This window comes from Symsagittifera roscoffensis, chromosome 5 (assembly GCF_963678635.1).
Source record: "Symsagittifera roscoffensis chromosome 5, txSymRosc1.1, whole genome shotgun sequence".
NCBI lineage: Eukaryota > Metazoa > Xenacoelomorpha > Acoela > Convolutidae > Symsagittifera > Symsagittifera roscoffensis.
In genome coordinates, this window is record NC_087066.1 from 53,992,946 (window position 1) to 54,012,139 (window position 19,194).

The window sequence follows — 19,194 nt, forward strand, 5'->3', positions numbered from 1 at the left end:
GTGGTAAGCTTCGAAATAGTAAAAAAAACAATAGTTGATAGCGCAGGACTGCTCCTATATCAGGGCAAAGCCCTGAATGTTCTGAATGACCCTTAATTTATATGGAATTGTTTCTGGGAAAAGAAAAATTGAAAACCTATACATTTTGGAAAATATCAATGTGTAAAATTTTGAGTCGTACGAAATTAATACTACCAATTAGCTAACCTCAATTCAATTTGGAACGATTTTGTTGTGCGGGATAATTCGCCACGCATAAATATTTCACGTTACGCTCTCAGCATTATAAATAAATTCTTCAAAGCGCGCATAATTTAGTCCAGAACGGAGGTGAAATATCTTTTTTACATTTGAATCATCGGAGGTGAAATATCTTTTTATATTTGAACTCAGGAAGTCAATATATCTTCAATGGCGTATAAAAATAATTTGTTGAAAATTATTTTTTCGATTGGTGAAAATTGACTAAATGAAAAAAACCAGACCGAGCATAAATATTTCGTTTTCTTCGAAAGTCGGAACTATAAATTTAAAATAAAAGTCGCGAAATTAGTGCACGACTCTCAGTAAATACTGATCAACTTAGCATTCTAATCCCTATGGTATATACTTACAAATTTCCGTAATCAGATCCGTAAATATTTTCGTCACGACCACTCTCAATGAAAGTTTGAATTTGCAACGCTCTGCATTATGTTGTCTCTAACTCACCACTAGAGCTACTGCTTTCAACCGTCAATTTAGAAAATTACCAGTGACTAACCGGTCCAGAATGATATGATTGAAAACATCATCTGATTTCAAAACTCGAAAAATTATTTTTCAAGAATTTGACGGAAAAAAATTTCTTCGGAAAATTTTGAAATTACTCGTATTCGTCTGCTAACTGTTTTTTATTTATCTGCGCGGACGTTAATGTTTGATTACGAGATCGAAGTATAATCAAACGTATCAATACATAGACGATAAAACCCTATCTCACTTTTTAATGGCTTCAACTCGAGGCTACCTGCAAAAATATGTCACATCTTTCTTAACCTCGACGCCGGGACTGTACAAAAGAGCATATAGATAAAACAGCATCAGCTTTTGCTAGCTTTGTTTACGTGTTAATTTGTTATTTTTGTTGTAACTAAATTTGCTATTTTGGAAGAACAATACATATCGAGGTTCTGAACACACTGGGTGAACATATCGGCATGGCCATTTAGTGTCAGATACATGACTATTCATTTAATTTAACTATTTTTTCAAACAAAAAAAACTGAATTAAAGTCTAGAATATTCTTTCGATGTGCTCAATACAATCAAGTTTCTGATGTAAAATAATGGGATCGATAGCCAAAATCTTGTGGATACTATTAGTGTTATGAAATCTGATTAGCTTATATGTAATTGAATAACTTTTTAAAAGTTTTTAAGCTATTTTATATTTAGCAAAAATTACAGCACCCTCGATAACAAGTATAACCTGTTACAAAATATCATAGCTTGAACGGAATGCGATTATTATTATGAATTTGAGGCTGAAAATCTGATTCCCAAATCTTGAACCTTAAGATTTTGAGGAATTTATTAGATTAAATCTAATAATACTTAAAATCATTTTGGTCAACTTCGTGATCCGATTTATTGTAGGAACTCCCTCAAAAATTTTTTAAATTGCGACAAGAACGTTTTTCATCTTAATTGCCCAATTGTCACAGATAGGAAGTTTTGAGTTGTAGTCAAGTACCAATGTCACAATTTCACACATCGGAGACAAAAATATATTTTTTTCCTAGTCAAAATAAACATTTTTCTCAACAAATTTTCAACTTCACAAATTTTTGGCAATCTTTCAACAAGCCTCGCATCGCATAAATGACTGCAGTTTATCCTAATTAAATCAAAATCTGTAGAAAATAATGGGTTAAAACGGAAAAGGGCAGTCTCGTTAGTTTTTTTGATGCTTAGTTGATGCGATCCTAATTGAGTTAAATTAAAAACTAAACGCTTTAATTAAAACTAAATAGATTAAGTTTTTTTTGACAACAATTTTTAGCGAAAATTGAAGACGAAAACAAAAATTTAAAGGTGTTTCAGTTTTTTACATCTTTTTATTTTTTTGAACAACTTTATTTCCAAAAACGTCTAAATGAAGTTCAAAAATGAAAGTTTCGGGCTTAAATGAAACTTCTGAGGCTTTTTTTGTGCTATCATAACAACTATACAAGCTAGACAATAGCCCAGAGCTTATCAAATTAAAAACCAATGCAAAATTTGAGACTGTTTTTTCGATAAAACGTTTTTTAAGTCGTTCGAATTACAATGAATGGGCTTTAATGAGATCTCATTCTGATGACTATTTGTCTCCATTTGTATCTAATTTTTTGTGCCAAAAAAGTAAGAAACTTAAGAAAAGAAAATAAAGTAATAGTTATAAGACACAGCCCCGACCTATAACGGTTTAAACCGAACACTATTTGCCGCGCAAATTTCAATAACTATTCATAATGGTACACTTGAAAAATTATACGTAATGACACTATAAAAAAAGGGTTTGAGGGGAGCGCGCGCCAAAAAAAAAACGCGATTTTTTTTGTCAAAATTTTTCAAAAAGTCCCCGAAAAACGGCTTTTTTGGACTGTTTTTTCAATTTTCGATTTTTTTTTGAAAATCCCCCCCCCCCTCGAGAAAATCTTAGATCCGCCCCTGGTTAAGCATATGTGAACTTTTTACCTAGTAACGAATATCCCCATTTTGCAAAAAGGGGGCATAGTTAAAGAGATCCGCATTTACCTGTTGTGTTAATGACACTGAACTTAGAATGAAATCTTATCTAATGTCCAAAAGGAACTACAACGAGATAAATGAAAGCTATGTCCTGTTTTTTAGTTGAATAGAAATATGAATCACAAACAGTTTTTTATTTCTGTCTTTTTGTATCAGCAGGAATTAAACATCAAAATGAGATCCACCTATTCGAACAGCAACAAAACAGGCTCCTATTCGCCAAAAAATGCTACGAAAAACTTTCATCTGAGGTCCAAAAAGATTTCTTCTGCCAATTCGAAGTTCGTCCAAAAGCACTGAAAGCAGAGCTCGTTTTTCATGACAACTGTCACGTTCTTGGCAGTGTTTCTTCTCATCGTTGTCGAATGTGCAGTCAGCAGAGTGTGTGAACTCGTATACTGCGGGGTACAACTGGGAGCCGGTGGGGAAAAGGTCTGCGGGTGAATATGTTTTGGGAAGGGAACAAAACCAGGTACGTTTTACTTCAAATATCACAATTCTCAGCTTTCGCTTCGAAATTTAAATAAAACGTATGAAACTTTTTTATAGTCATGAGAATTTTGATCTCCAAATTTTGAGCGGGAAATATTGCGAGGTTTGGGTCTTTTCTGTCATAGGGCCCAACAACATTACCAAAATTTCAATTAGATTTCTCTCTATAATGAAATTCTTGGTCCATTTTTCAACATAGCAAAAAGATGGCAAAAAGGGCCGTATAATAGAAATGACCCCGAAGTTCTCGCAAAATATGTACTAATTCATCAATGAGCTCAGGTTAAGGACAAAGACATGTTATTGATCAAGTTAACCTTTCCCCTTAAAACAGTATGCTAAGTTCTTCCACCCACTATATGATTAGGATTAAAATACCTCAAGGGGGGTCTTTTCTGTTATACGGCCCAAAAACGATCTTTTTGTTAACAATTGTCAATTTAATTATGTTGTTAAATTTGGGCTCAATTAACAATTTGGCAGTTCCGGGTCACAAAACGGAAAAGACCCTAGATCTGCACGTCAAATACCCGATTTTGATTGGCTGAAAATCCAACCACTCGAATGCTTTGGGGGGACGGTAACTGGATCTCTCGTTTTCTCTTTGTTTTTTACTTTTGACTTAAAATCAGGTCCCCGCAAATAAACATTAGAATGGGTCGAGTGATATATCATATTAAAACCCTTTTAGTCATGATTCGATCAACAATTAAAAACTTCCAAAAAGTTAACTCAATGTCGAGAAAACCACCTTTAAAATTTTGGCGATTAGTCTATAGTTCCGAGTGAGTAAAGTGAGTAATTTTTGTTGATCGAAATTGGGTTATTTAGCTCGTGAAAGTTTATTATAATCCAAACAAACATTTTTTCGAAGCTTTTTTATAACTTATAAAAAAGAATTTCGAAGCGAGCGCTTCCCTCCTTGTCAATATAAAGTTTCAAAAAAATCGGCCAAAATTTATTTCAATCATATCAAAAATTTTAAATTTTTTTTTTAGTTTTACTTTTTTGAAGACACTTTCAGTCAATTACGATTAATTTACTAAATTTTTAAGCTGCCGTCTTTCCTCTCATCGTAATCGCGCAATTTTGAAAAAAAAAATAAAATTTAAAAGTTTGTTATGAGTTTGTCCAAAATTACCGTGCTGCTTTCATACCAACCGTCTATCCTTGTTTTATTAATTTTTTGTCTGCGTTAGTAGATTCGATTTTGCAATGGATCAGCTTTTGCTACGACAAAAATTAGAAAAACGCAGTGACTCCAGAAAGCTAATCGTTTTAAGCCACTTTTGAGCAAATGTTTAATGAAGGCACGACACTTAATTAAAGTCCTCATCTGTAAAAACCTAACACAATGCAAAGTGCCTGAAAATACTGCTAGTAAATTGTCAAAAAGAAGCATTCGAAGAGCTGAAAACAATGACAGAAAAACGGCATGTTTTACAGAGTTTTCAAGAACCAAATTTTAACTTAGTTTTTTTTCGAACGAGAGCCTTAATTTGGTCTAAATGGCTTCAAGTGAAAAAGCAAGCAAATTAAAAACACTAGGAAGCTGCCAATTTTATTTTGAAAATCTGCTAAGTGTATTTTCACTGCATTAGGAAATAGTTGAAGACGTGGATGGTGTTTTTGCAAAGGTTAAGTTGTTTTTCACCAGTTCAGATAAATAATCAGCAAAAGTTGCATGTCAGTCTTAGTCAGGGTCGCAACAGAAGTCATCCGATTGTCATCCGAGCTGAACAGTTTGTATGCGGGCTCATTACATGCCCAATAATTGGTCTAAACCTAAGTTAAGTTTGAGATAGCCTTTTTAAGAAAAAAAAAACTAAATCGGATGCACTTTAGTTATTTTTCCTATTTAGGTTTCCTTCCATACGATGACGAAAAATATTTAGTATTTTAAGCGGGGGCGAATGTAAGGGAGAAAGGGTTAGGATGGCGGGGAGTATTTTTTAAAATGAACGCAATTTGTTGAACAAAAACTTTCGAAAGTTGTCTGAAAATGTCATTTTTGATTTTTGGCTTGTTTTTTCAAAGGGCATTTATAGAGCAAGCTAAGATATATATATATATATATATATATATATATATATATATATATATATATATATATATATGCTCTTTGAAAAAACAGACCAAAAATGACAATTTTGCCGCAAAATTTTTTCAAAATAGGGTCTTCATAATGTTTTGGGAGAAATCGGAAAATCAGTTTGTGCGACCCAAAAGAAGGTCTTCAGATGATCAATTTGATTTAAAGTTAAGGCTTTTAAATGCAAACGAAATTGTAGAAAAAAAACAAGATTTTTAGATTTACATCGTTGTTATGCCCCTGATTGAGATTTGCTCTTTTTTTTCTGGGCTAGAAAATGTAGGCGGGCCTCACATTCAAACAAATATAACGGCTCTCGACTACAAACCTCATGATAACAAAAAGAATTTATTCGGGCTGATAAGTTGATTTTGTGAAATGAGCAGATGACATTTTTATTTCCTAGAGTAACAATTTCTTGTAATAAAAACAAATAATTTTTGCTATAGGATTTTCCCGCGCGAGGCGTTCCGAGTTATGGGCGAAGATGGCCCAGGTATTGGCTTCAAATGGCGCTTTCTGGACAACACCAAAAACAGAGTCCAAACTACGCAACTTTCCGAAGTCACTCCCGAAAAAGATTGTCAGCCTGTGAACGATGAAACTTCAACTACTAGCGTCAAAATATCAGTTTAGAAAAAAATGATTTCCGAATTTTAAAAAATAAGGTGCGATTGATTGTGTAATTAAAATAAATGAATTAAAAATTGCTCCTTTTGTTGTTATACATCATAGAAAGAATAACCTCCTTAAACGAAATGCATAGTTGAAATTCTTCGCGAGTGAAAAAACCGAATTTCTGAAGCGCCGATTTGCAAGGCTAGTTCAGCGGATTTCTTTGACTATTTCTCCCCTTGGGCTAGGTCTTTTACCAGACCGACCTTTTACCAAACCACAAGGCAATAATTCAATTAAGATAAATTTAAATTAGTGCAAGATTCGAAAAGGAAGCGGTTTGAACATACAAAACTTTGCTGAAAAAACGTGAAAACACTGTTTTTAACCAGACTAAACAGCATCATTACAACTGTCGATCAAATTTGTTTATCGAGTCTGGTAAAAGGTCAGTAAAAACAATCTTATGACTTTTTAATCGAGCGGTTAATAAAAACTTCTAGCTCTTGAGATTCCTGTAATATTCTTGGCTATATACTGTTCTAGATTATAAATAGTACTCTAATTAGAATGGCGTTTGACTTTTTCTACACAGAGGCGAAGTTGCACTTCGCATACACAAGCCAAAACATGACCGATAACGCCTAGCATAAAACTCGACTAGCAAAAAAATTTCAAAAATGAAAACTATATCGATTAGCATAAAAATCGAAAATTCAAAATCTTGTCACACTTGGTTGGCGTTATCTCAAAAACCTTCATTCTAACCTTGTAGAGGGGTGGGGATTGTTAATAAGATGAAAATGTTTATTCACAAAAAAGTGGTTGTCTTTAACTATTCTCCCACCCTTTGGTAACAAGTAACGAAATGCCACCCCTATAATGAATTAATTTAATGGTAAAGTATATGCGAAGTTCGTCCTAGTAACAAATCTCCCCCTTTAGCAACGGGCGGTAGTTAAGAAGATCCCAAAAAACCTGTATAAATCAAAGTTTTTTCACACATTTCACAGTTTGCGCGGCAATCAGTGTTCGGGTAAAGCCATTACAGGTCGGAACAGGCGTGGATCTAGGTTTTTCTCAAAAAAGGGGTGCAAATTTTTAGAAAAACAGTCCAAAAAAGGCGTTAAAAGGATTTCCTATAAAAGGGCTTCTTAAATTAGTACCAAAGGGGGCCGTTTGGGTAGGCAGGGGGTCGAATCCTTGAAAGAGTTTGAACCCCCCTTCCCTGCTCCCTCTCAAAATCCGCCCCTGGGTTGGGCCGTGGTATGACTGATCAGAAACTATGTGAAAAGGAAACTCATTTGCTTGTTGATAGTTTAACTTCTTATTTTTCAATTTCTCAGAAATGTAAGTTTCAATTTGAAAAGTTATTCTTGTTTTGTATTTTTTTGTCGCAACAATATTTGCGATTTAGCTTGGAAAAAAAGAGAGTTCATAATATAACACAAGCTTTGCTTGTGTAAAGAGAAGAACTAATTTTTAATATTTAACCATGTTACTTGAATTTTAAAACATGAAAACTGTTCTTCTCAAAAACTTCAGCAAATCAGATTACCCTATGAAGAAAACTGTATACAAATTAAAGGAATCTATTTAGAAAGTAAACTGAATAAGGCAATGAAACAAAATGTACAAGAGCAACACAATAAAAAGTAAATCTGAACTCGGCTGAGTCCACTTTGAATTAAAATTTGAAATCATTCAACAACCAAACTTTTGAAAATGCTTAATAATTTTAAGTCCGTAAAATGAAAATTTCTAAAAAATTTCAATTGTTGCTCTACAAAATGCGCCAAAATTTCCATTCAATTTTAATTTAAAACAATTGAAAATAAACAAGTTTTTATTTTTTGTTATTTCAAACGATTTTTTGGAAATGATTCTAGAATAAAGGAAGACTTTTAAAAACAAGAGCTTCGCAATGAAACTCTTAAAAATTAATTAGTTTTTCAAATGTTTGTCCAAACTCGGACAACTTTTAGGAAGTTTCTGAGAATATTGAAAAAAATCAGGCGTCACAAAGTCACAACGACAGAAAATGAAAACATAACAATATCTTTAAAAAAACTTTTCCACTTTAAGCAATATAAGCAAACAATTTAAGCACCAAAATAAGCAAAAATTTAAGCACCAATTGAAGAAAACACCAGCTATATTTTTATACTAATTTTCAACGTTCTGCTATAAAATATTTGACAGCGCTTAACTTATTATAAACAGGCGCTTCTAAAGATAATTGGAGAGTTTTGTTCTTCATATTTTCGGCCAACAAAAAACAATTCCGACATGAAAGCTTTTTGCTTTATTAAATCACTGAAAAATCTTGTGAGTTCCATATACTTATCTTAACAATCGAAACTGCATATATAAACAAGCCAGCTAAATAAACTCTTACGCTCAAGAAAGCACGACAAATAGGCCTTTTCGGAGACAAACCTGAAGCTTCAAAAGTTTCACGCTTGCTGATTGAGTCTGCTTTTGCTGCAAATAATTCATGCTTACTTCAAAAAATTAGCAGTTCTAGGTAAATAAGACGACAAGCCATTAAAACGGCAAGACATTAAAACGACAAGACATTAAAACGACAAACAAGTGTCATTACAATTTGAATGATCAGTTCGAATTTAAGCGGTTTAATTTTCTCAGATATACAATAGGCAGAAATGAGCGTAGAGTCGTCTTATAGTCACTCCAAAAATGGTTTTCGTCTTAACGGCTGATTTTTTTACTAACCGAACACTAAAAGTAACAAGTTTTAAAGACGTTCCAACAAATTTGATGAATAGAAGCTATGACAACAACTAACTTAATTTAAATTGTCCACAGATTTTGGAATTTATGTTGAAGATTTTCCATAGATTTAAAAGAAAATTACTGGTCTAATGATACAAGGTCTGCTTGTATTAAAAACCGAAGTTTCTGTGTAGCAGCATTTTTTTTACCTTTGAAGAAGCATTTACTGCAGAAAAAATCATCGTTATATAACCAACAGAATTTTTTTTCATTAGTGTGTTGTATAAAGTCAACCATTTCAAAATTTTCAGTACATTTTACGATTTTTACGTTAATTTTTTTTAGCAAAAAGTAAAATTATTTTAAAACCGGACGGAGCAAAATATTCTCACATTTTTGAAAATCGAAAGAGTTACAATAGCTTGTATTCATGTCCTTAGCAACTAATCTAGCGCAGGATTATTCTTTGACTGCTGTAGAAAATTCGGACTCCTTCACTTAAGCAATATTTTTATAAGGTGAACTTGAAGACCAGATGTTTTCGAATGCTTTAATTGGTCAGCCTGCCAGTTTTCACAAGAGCAAAATTTATTAAGTAAATTTGACAGATGGAGGAAAAAGAGCCAATTTGATTGCAAAAATTTAATTGTTTGTTCAGAAGAATTTTGAAACTGTTCATAAAATTACTTCTCAAACAATTTTGACTATGAGGGTGGACAGCGATTACCATTTAGGTTGACTGCCCCCTAAGTTGCTAATGGAGATTCAAGTGAATAAATTCTTAAATTCCAAAGAATTCATTACAAAATTTGTTTCACTATTTAGTGCTGTACTTAACAAAACAAAACCCAGTCGCAGCAATTAATGTGCTGTCAAATGATGGAAACTCCGATGGTAGATGGTCATCAGGCGTGGCCTTCTACAATTTTGAACAGGAATCACGCCTACCAATCCTAGCTTTAATGCATCCAATTTTGCTCCTCGACAAAAAATGTTATCAAGTTTGAATTACAATCAGCGTTTGTCCGCTAGTTAGATTATTTCTACCAATCAATATAGTTTTAAAAACCAGTCCGAGTTCCATTTAATTCCATCCGGGGCTCAAATACTTGTCATTTTGGATCCATCATTGAGCAACCTCTGTTCGGGTGGAAACGCGCCCAGAATTTTGGGCGTCTGCGAGTTGAATGAGACTGGCTTGGGTGTCGGGTAGAGCTGATATACTCTGTCATAATAGGTGAAGTCTGTCTCAACATCGCAAGTGTACAAGTTAAATTCTGGTGGGAGGAAGGGGAGGAGCTCCTCGACTGGGGCGTAGTCCACTTCTAACACTGGAAGTCCTTGAGCTTCTCTCTCCTCAATTAGTCTGTAAGCTTCTCTTTTGCCCCAGTCATGCACTAGTCCTACAAAACGCAACCAAAAATCATTTCTGAGCTGAATGAAATTTCTGCTTTAGCATTAAGAAAGAAATATCGTGCGCTAATTATCCTACATTGGCCAATTGACAATATACAAACCCCCCAAAAATTAACAAAAAACGATCAGAAATGACACATTTTTTTTCATATTTTTGAGCAGAACATCAACAGTTTTTAGACTATTATGGAAACAAATCCGTCAAAAGTTGCTACAAAATCATTCAAAAAGTCTGATACAAAATTCAGACAAACTATGATTGCAAAGATAAATAGAATTTAGAAATTTTTAGACAAGAACGTAGTTTTATTGGACAACTATTTCTGGAAATTTTTGACAACGAAAACTGAGCTCCACTATGAAAGTAGAGATTCAAAAATCAAACCAAAACAAAAAAAAATGGTTTAACAATCACATCGCTGTATTATAAATAAAAGTGCTACTAAGCGAGGCTACTTCATCAAAAAGAAAAAATAATGCTTCCAGGGCATGAGAATAGGACCAGCATAAGACATGTTTACGTGTTCTAAAAATCTTAACTTGAAGTTAGAACCAACTCGACCTAAAGACAGTGATAGTTCGATGGGACAAATTTAGACATCCCCTCAGGAATCAAACTACTACCAATTACATAGATGATCCTACAGGCAAAAAGATCCCTTCTAATCTTTCAAAGGCTCAGACTTCAATTACAATCATTCATCTTATCACATTAGGGCCCAAATATGAAAACCAACGGTAGGAACAAAAACTTCCAAGTTGATGCTATTTTCATGGCTTTTTAATTTTCATGAGACTGTTTGGCTATTGGGAGATAAGGATACGTTTATCAGAAAAAAAATTGCAATCAAATCACTGACTGAAAGATTTTGACCAAGGTTGGATGAAAACTAGCATGTTAAAAAACTTAAGTTAACAGTCTCGTTGAGCGTCAGGTAATAATTCAACACAACTTTGCAAGGTCAAAAATTATATAAAGTCAGGCAGTAAAAACTCAAATTAGTGCGTGAACAATGCTCAAGCCTTTTTGCAAAAAAAATCTAACAAAAACAAGGATAGCCGGCTACTGTGCAAGTAACACAGATTTTTTCATTTGGTCAAGACATTTGGTCACGCATAAATAAATTTAGAAATTGTAGTAGTGCATTAAACTCACTGGTGTAAGATGGTCTGTAATACACGAAGAAGACCATTCCCACTGACATGAGAGAAACACCGACGAACATGTAGTACCTAAATCAAACGAGAAATAACACTTGTTCACAAGGCCAACACCGTTTTTTACAGCAAAGAGGACATCGAATTCTCTGAAATTTTTCCCTATAAAAACCCTCTGCCAAAATCCGCTTTTTAAGTGACAACAAGTCGCCGATACATTGTAAATTTTTCGTTTGATATTGACAATATACGCATATTTAAGACCACATTTGTCGGCAAAAACCACTTTCAGTCTCATAATCTGAATGAAAGTCACTGACTTCAGATGGCTGATTACAATCAGAAGCTACGTTTCCAAACATTATTATAAAAAAGTGCCCGTCACGTGCTTAAGATTTTCGAGAGGAAATAAGTGGAGGGTTTTCACACTAAGAGCTTGATGAAAACTTTGTACATACACAGTATTGTTAAAAACAAACTGATTTTTGCCAACAAATGCCATTTAATTTATGCGCACATGCAGAAAAAACTTCATTTTTGTTGGTATACTTTTACACCTAAAATGTTATCGAATTGTTAGAAAACGCGTGATTGATTTTCTATGCAGTAACACCTGTTCACTCTCGCTGCTTTGATTAATGTTGTTTTCAGGTAGTACTGTAGGTTGTAGACAGTTTAGGAAGTTGTTCTTGAACGCATATCTAGAAACTGTTTATGACTTCACAGCTTATTAGTCAGGCGGTATCGGACCTCAAGATATTTCAATATTCAGAGCTCAACCCAGAGAAGCAATACTCAATCGGGCAAATCTCTTACAGCTTAAGGGTCTTTCTTGTTATACAATCCCAAATTATCAATGCGTTTAATAATTAGCTATTGGGTTTGAGTTAGAGCTTCAGATATCCTTCTGTGGAATCTAGTTTATAACTTATTAGATTCTAGTATTATGCTCCAGTGTTATAAATAAAGACCCATTTTGGGCCGTACAACAGAAAAGACCTCTTAGATATCATTGATCCAGATTAGTTCCACCTGTCGACTTCCCCGACAAGTGAAAAACTCAGCTAACAATTAAATGAGTATCTTCCGACTAGAACTCAGAGCGAGAAAAATCAAGGTCGTAACTAATGAATTTTCTGGTGAACGAAGAACAGTGTGTAAAAAAGTAAGAAATAACTGAAAGATCGAAACAAAGATCAGTTCACAAGTTTTTTAGGCGCTGTTTTTAATTATTTGATTTATTAATGTTTCCATTATGCGTATTTTATGACATGGAATTCTGCTTTTAAATACCGAAATTTACGGCAGTTCGTTTTTCTTTGTTGAACTGCAATTTCCGATAAAGACGGTTAATTTATTTATGAAATGAAGTGTTGTCAATCAGCCAGCTACCCGAAACCGATCTTCCTCAGAACCGAAACGAGGCAGAAATAGAATACATACCTGGCAAACCAATCGTCGGCTTCCTTGTCTTCGTAGTCAAATCCGAGGGATTCAAAAATGGAGAACTTCCGAAAATGGAACTCCCTAACTGGATCCCAAACTGCATTCTCCGGATTCGTCACTATCTCCTCCGTCTTTTTCGTCAGGTGGATACTTCTTTTCTGCGTCATGGAAACGCCACTCAATTCTCCAACTTTACATGCATTATTAGAAAAAACTATCGCAGAAGCTTCTTTCTGCTGGCCCTGGTGAAGACGAAAAAGAGATAGAGGTTGCCCACATAATCTGCTAACACTTCTGACGTTGGATTTAGTTGAAGTGTTTCTGAGGTTGCGAGTGACAACTGAGATTGTTCCAAGTTTCATGACGTCTAAGTGAGCCTCGTTTACATCATCTGGAAAATTTCAAAGATCTACTTAACAATCGTCCTCCCTTTGGTATCTACTTAAGAATTGCCACCCCTGTTAATAAAAGCAGTAAATAGCACTAGAGCTTTTTATTTAAAATTCGTTTTTTGCTGCAATCTGATTGGTCGAAAATGCGTTATTTTAATCTACTTAACAATTGACCCCCTTTCTTAAAAAGCGGGGGCAATTGTTAAGTAGATCCAATTTCAAATATACATCATTTCAGGTATAATATTAACAGAAGCGAAATCCCGTTTTCCAAACAAGCAAAAAAACGGAACAGAAGAAATAAAATGAAAATAAGCATTGAAAAATCAAGCTCTGAAGTAGATAATTCTTAGTACGCTCGAGGATTGAACTCACCAGCTGACGCAACTCAGTCAAATAAAATTTACCTAATGAGCAATAATAGCGCTTTAGTTTAGCGGGTATAACACCCACTGATTAAATAATAGCCCAGGTTGAATTTCGTGCAAAACTGGGCAATGCGAAAGGCAAGTTGCATTACCAAGAAAGTGGGCTGCAAAAATCACACAAGCGTCATTTGAGTAAAAAAAAACAGTGATAGCTAGTTTGTATGACGTCATCAATCGCCAGAAGAATTCCTTCGCGATACCTCCACACAGTGGACACGCGGACTTGAACTTCACTTGATTTAAGCTTCTTCAAAAATGCTATAGTATGCTTAAAAAATTTACATGATCTCTAACTTTTATTTCGCAAAAAAAATACAAATGCGAAAAAAAAAGATGAGCGTGAACATGTAAGACTTTTCTTTACAAAATGCTTGAATAAAACTCGCGAGCGAACCAAATCGTCTTCACTTTGTTCATTTACACTTGAAAAGTATCAACAGTTTTGTTTCAGAGAGGTTACCCTATACTCCGCAGACGCAAGCCAAAAACAATGAAACAGTAAAAAAACAGCCTATTTTAAAAACATTTTGAACCAATCAATATCTGGCCAATCCTGAAAGATTCTCTTAACTTGCTGAATATTAACAACCTGCTCAATCTAAATTGGGCGCACATAATTGTGTAATCAAGACAGGTAGCAGCAAATTCTCGTTCATTAAGCCGAAACAACCTTACAATATAATTTCTTGAAACGACCGAAAACTGCGCTAACTAACTGTATATAGAAATTTGGGACTTTGTACTGGAAAAATGGTCCTGTAAAAAAAGCAAGGTCTGCATATATACCATGTTGATCGCGTAAAGAGCCAAGGCACAAAAAATCAAAAACCAATTAAATAAAAAACTCCCTTTTTCCGAAAAGATCAAATTCATTGCATTTTACTAACGAGCTTTGCTTAATATACGTTACCACCCAACATCAGTTGGAGTTTATCGGTTTCAAAACATGTATCATGGTTCTTCGAGGCAACAATAAAATTTTATTGTCTGCTTTAAAATTGATTGCATTACTACCGGATAAATAGATTTCCAATAAAAACATATCAAAGTGTTTTTCCAACAGTTAAGTTATAAGTATCACAAACCAAATCTTGTGCATAACGAGGCTATAATCAGTCGCTTTCCAGAAATGCTCCTGATTTATTGCTTTAACTACGTGCTCTTTGGTTCATTGCTACATATGCTGATTGCAAACACACTGTTCTATTTATTGAGGAAACTTAGAAATCGTCGAAACTTAACGTTAGATTGATCTGAAAAAATTTCTTTGCGGATGCATTTGATTAAGGAAGCGAATTGAAGAGGCGCCTGATTCCATACTGATTGCCTTCTAATGAAAAGGTTACACAAATTTTTTGGCTCGACAAAATAATCTCTTCTATCTTTTTTCTAAATTTAAAAGTTCCAATACAGGAGTTTGACACCTATAAAGTAAGTCATAGAGGGTAAGTGAGCACATAAACGCAGTTTTCGGGTCAACAGTTTCCAAAGAGGGACCCACAAGACCCTTTTTGGTGTTTCAGTAGACTTCAAAAAAGTATTTAGTCGATCTAAAATAGGTTGACAATGTTTTTAATTTGTTTTTGAAAAAAAAACCAAGAAAATTCTGAACCAAATTTGAAAAGAAAAAAAAATTGTTTTTCCTCACTGATTTTTCCAGAAGCTTCACCAAGATCTTAAAGCTTCCCGAATCTTTATCCCGGGTAACAACAGCGGTTCTCCACCAAGAGCTGAACAGCTCGTATGTTGATCCCTTCCCTTGTGGATAAGTAATCTGAACGGCTTACCCGAGATAAGTTTCATAAGATTCATAAGTTTCCGCCAAAATTGTTATGCCGCCAAGGGTTGACTTGAGTGATTATCAGCAAAAAAAAAGAAATATCAAAGTCCCCACAACAAAAAAAAACTTCCCCTACAGTGCCAGTTCATAATTAAAAACCACATTCGCAGAAGCTTCTTTCTGCTGGCCCTGGTGAAGACGAAAAAGAGATAGAGGTTGCCCACATAATCTGCTAACACTTCTGACGTTGGATTTAGTTGAAGTGTTTCTGAGATTGCGAGTGACAACTGAGATTGTTCCAAGTTTCATGACGTCTAAGTGAGCCTCGTTTACATCATCTGGAAAATTTCAAAGATCTACTTAACAATCGCCCTCTTTTTGGTATCTACTTGAGAACTGCCACCCCTGTTAATGAAAGCAGTAAATAGCACTTAAGCTTTTTATTTAGAACTCGAATTTTGCTGCAATCTGATTGGCCGAAAATGCGTTATTTTAAGCTACTTAACAATTGACCTTCTTTCTTAAAACGCGGGGGCAATTGTTAAGTAGATCCGATTTCAAATATACATCATTTCAGGTATAATATTAACAGAAGCGAAATCCCGTTTCCCAAACAAGCAAAAAAACGGAACAGAAGAAAAAAATGAAAATAAGCATTGAAAAATAAAGCCCTGAAGTAGATAATTCTTAGTACGCTCGAGGATTGAACTCACCAGCTGACGCAACTCAGTCAAATAAAATTTACCTAATGAACGATTGGGCAGCAATGATAGCGCTTTAGTTTAGCGGGTATAACACCCACTGATTAAATAATAGCCCAGGTTGAATTTCGTGCAAAACTGGGCAATGCGAAAGGCAAGTTGCATTACCAAAAAAGTGGGCTGCAAAAATCACACAAGCGTCATTTGAGTAAAAAAAAAACAGTGATAGCTAGTTTGTATGATGTCATAAATCGCCAGAAGAATTCTTTGCGATACCTCCACACAGTGGACACGCGGACTTGAACTTCACTTGATTTAAGCTTCTTCAAAAATGCTATAGTATGCTTAAAAAATTTACATGATCTCTAACTTTTATTTCGAACGAAAAAAAAAGATGAGCGTGAACATGTAAGACTTTTCTTTACAAAATGCTTGAATAAAACTCGCGAGCGAACCAGATCGTCTTCACTTTGTTCATTTACACTTGAAAAATATCAACAGTTTTGTTTCAGAGAGGTTACCCTATACTCCGCAGACGCAAGCCAAAAACAATGAAACAGTAAAAAAACAGCCTATTTTAAAAACATTTTGAACCAATCAACATCTGGCCAATCCTGAAAGATTCTCTTAACTTGCTGAATATTAACAACCTGCTCAATCTAAATTGGGCGCACATAATTGTGTAATCAAGACAGGTAGCAGCAAATTCTCGTTCATTAAGCCGAAACAACCTTACAATATAATTTCTTGAAACGACCGAAAACTGCGCTAACTAACTGTATATAGAAATTTGGGACTGTGTACTGGAAAAATGGTCCTGTAAAAAAAGCAAGGTCTGCATATATACCATGTTGATCGCGCAAAGAGCCAAGGCACAAAAAATCAAAAACCAATTAAATAAAAAACTCTCTTTTTCCGAAAAAGATCAAATTCATTGCATTTTACTAACGAGCTTTGCTTAATATATGTTACCACCCAACATCAGTTGGATTTTATCGGTTTCAAAACATGTATCATGGTTCTTCGAGGCAACAATAAAATTTTATTGTCTGCTTTAAAATTGATTGCATTACTACCGGATAAATAGATTTCCAATAAAAACATATCAAAGTGTTTTTCCAACAGTTAAGTTATAAGTATCACAAACCAAATCTTGTGCATAACGAGGCTATAATCAGTCGCTTTCCAGAAATGCTCCTGATTTATTGCTTTAACTACGTGCTCTTTGGTTCATTGCTACATATGCTGATTGCAAACACACTGTTCTATTTATTGAGGAAACTTAGAAATCGTCGAAACTTAACGTTAGATTGATCTGAAAATTACAAGACAACAAAAAACCACAAAAACAATCGATAAATCTAAGATCACTTCTTAATAATTTGCTATATTAGGCTCTGAAATGCTTATCCTTTTTTCGAAATTTACCAAATACTTGAAAAGGCGAAACTGAACAAAAAAAACCTGAAACAAGAGGCTTCTGACCTTCTTTCAAATATGCACCGGGTTTTAAGGCATTTAAAGCAAGTTCATAAAAAAATTAAGCCTGCAAAAAACTTTACGAACACGGATCGAACACACTATCTGATGCGACATAAGCAAAAAAAAAATTAGACAAGCCACTGTACCACGGAGACCTTACGAACACTCAATTCCAACAAAATTGACTATTTAATTCTAGGCAACAATGAATGGGCTTTATTTATGCGTTTAAAACACAGGCTTTAGCATCCGTCCATAAAACTTGAATTAATTAAATAACTCTACACATATTCCAATTCAAAACAAACGTTGAACGCAAAGATTTCCGATTTATGTTGGAAAAAATTGACTGATCTTATAAAACATAGCCAACTAACAATTAGAAAAGAGTAATGAATGCAAATAAACAGAAAAATAACACTGACTTTGAAATAATCTCAATTTCTGAATTCCATAGAAAAAACATTTACCCAAGTTGAGAAAAGTGGATCAATAGGTAAAATTTCTAATCCGCTGGAAATCTTAAAATTACATTCCACTTTCGAAAAAAGAAATTATTCACGTTTCTTTGCGCTATTTCCACGTTCGTATTTGGAGAGTGCTATTAACGTAACTTTCAGCAGATGAATTTCAATTGAACTCAAAAATTGCATATATACATTGTCTTGGTACAATGCCTACGTCTTGGTGATTCATAAATGCATTAATATGTATGAATGCACATCTGTAGTTTATTAGAGCATTTTAAGACTTTTTCCCGAAAAACAAAACAAAAAACCACCAAGACCTATATAAGAGTCTTCACTACGTTCATTACTCTTAAACAAACTCTGTTTAGTTTAGAAAATACATATATTTTTTTGAAAAAGATGCTTTGAGTAGAAAAAAGGCTAACAGAGGCCTGATATTGCTCCACAAATTATATGCTACACGAACTTTGCATGTAGTTCCTTGAATTGTAAAAGCAAACTCAGAAAAAAACCGACAAAAGATGAGCAAAAAAATTTCTTCGAATAAAAGACAAACAAGGTTAGCAGCGTTCAATTTTCGAGTGTCTTTCAGCTGGAAGTTTTTTCTCTCAAATAAATTTTACCACATACGTTGAAAAAACTTACGAGACCCAACAGCTGGTTCTTATTTCTACACGGTTGAAACTACACATGCGTAAATTTAAAACAAGAAAGGTATAGAAGTAGTACAGAATGTTACGGCCGCATTCATAAAAACAACTAAAAAGTTCTTCAAATCATTGTCAATTCTTGTCCCTAGTGTGATGAGAGTAAAATAGTAGATAAAGGCATAATCGACAATAGTTGTCTTCAAAACAGAAAACGAAAAAACATGAAAAAAATCTAAAATTAGTTTTAGAATGATCGTTCTAAAAAACTTTTTGCATAACAATTTTTAAATTTTTCAGAAAAATTTCATTGCCCAGAAAACGACGTATCACTCTTCCAAATTTAGTTTTCGTTCACTAAAATCAAGTTTTTTTAGCCTAAATGACTGAGTTTCATACACAGAGGCGAACTGAGCTTCGCAAACACCAGTGAGAACACAAAGAGCAGCTCTCTAAAGTGCAAAAAAAAATAGAAAAAAAACACAAATTAGTTTTTAAAAATTTGGCTACGTCTGAGACTCAAACCTGCGACCTAGAGACTAAAATTCTCAAAAACTAACCACT

The 19,194-nt window shown here is 34.1% G+C and overlaps 1 protein-coding gene and 1 long non-coding RNA gene across 6 annotated transcripts in view; one reads left to right on the top strand and one right to left on the bottom strand.

Moving 5' to 3' along the window:
- LOC134846540 (uncharacterized) overlaps nucleotides 1-6,028 on the top strand; it is a 10,357-nt gene extending 4,329 nt beyond the window's left edge. For 3 of the 5 annotated variants that reach the window (XR_010162816.1, XR_010162815.1, XR_010162817.1), the window contains exons 2-3: nucleotides 2,932-3,247; nucleotides 5,809-6,028. This is a non-coding gene — a long non-coding RNA (uncharacterized LOC134846540). The remainder of the gene's footprint in view (nucleotides 1-2,931; nucleotides 3,248-5,808) is intronic. The other 2 variants (XR_010162819.1, XR_010162818.1) reach the window with 1 other exon arrangement.
- A 3,674-nt stretch (nucleotides 6,029-9,702) lies between these two features.
- LOC134845782 (uncharacterized) lies at nucleotides 9,703-13,148 on the bottom strand. The gene is made up of 3 exons (XM_063862862.1): nucleotides 12,728-13,148; nucleotides 11,283-11,359; nucleotides 9,703-10,113 (listed from the first exon to the last, which is right to left on the bottom strand). The coding sequence occupies exons 1-3, from the start codon at nucleotides 13,090-13,092 to the stop codon at nucleotides 9,812-9,814; spliced, it is 744 nt and encodes a 247-aa protein (XP_063718932.1). The 5' UTR covers nucleotides 13,093-13,148; the 3' UTR covers nucleotides 9,703-9,811.
- Nucleotides 13,149-19,194: the final 6,046 nt, after the last annotated feature.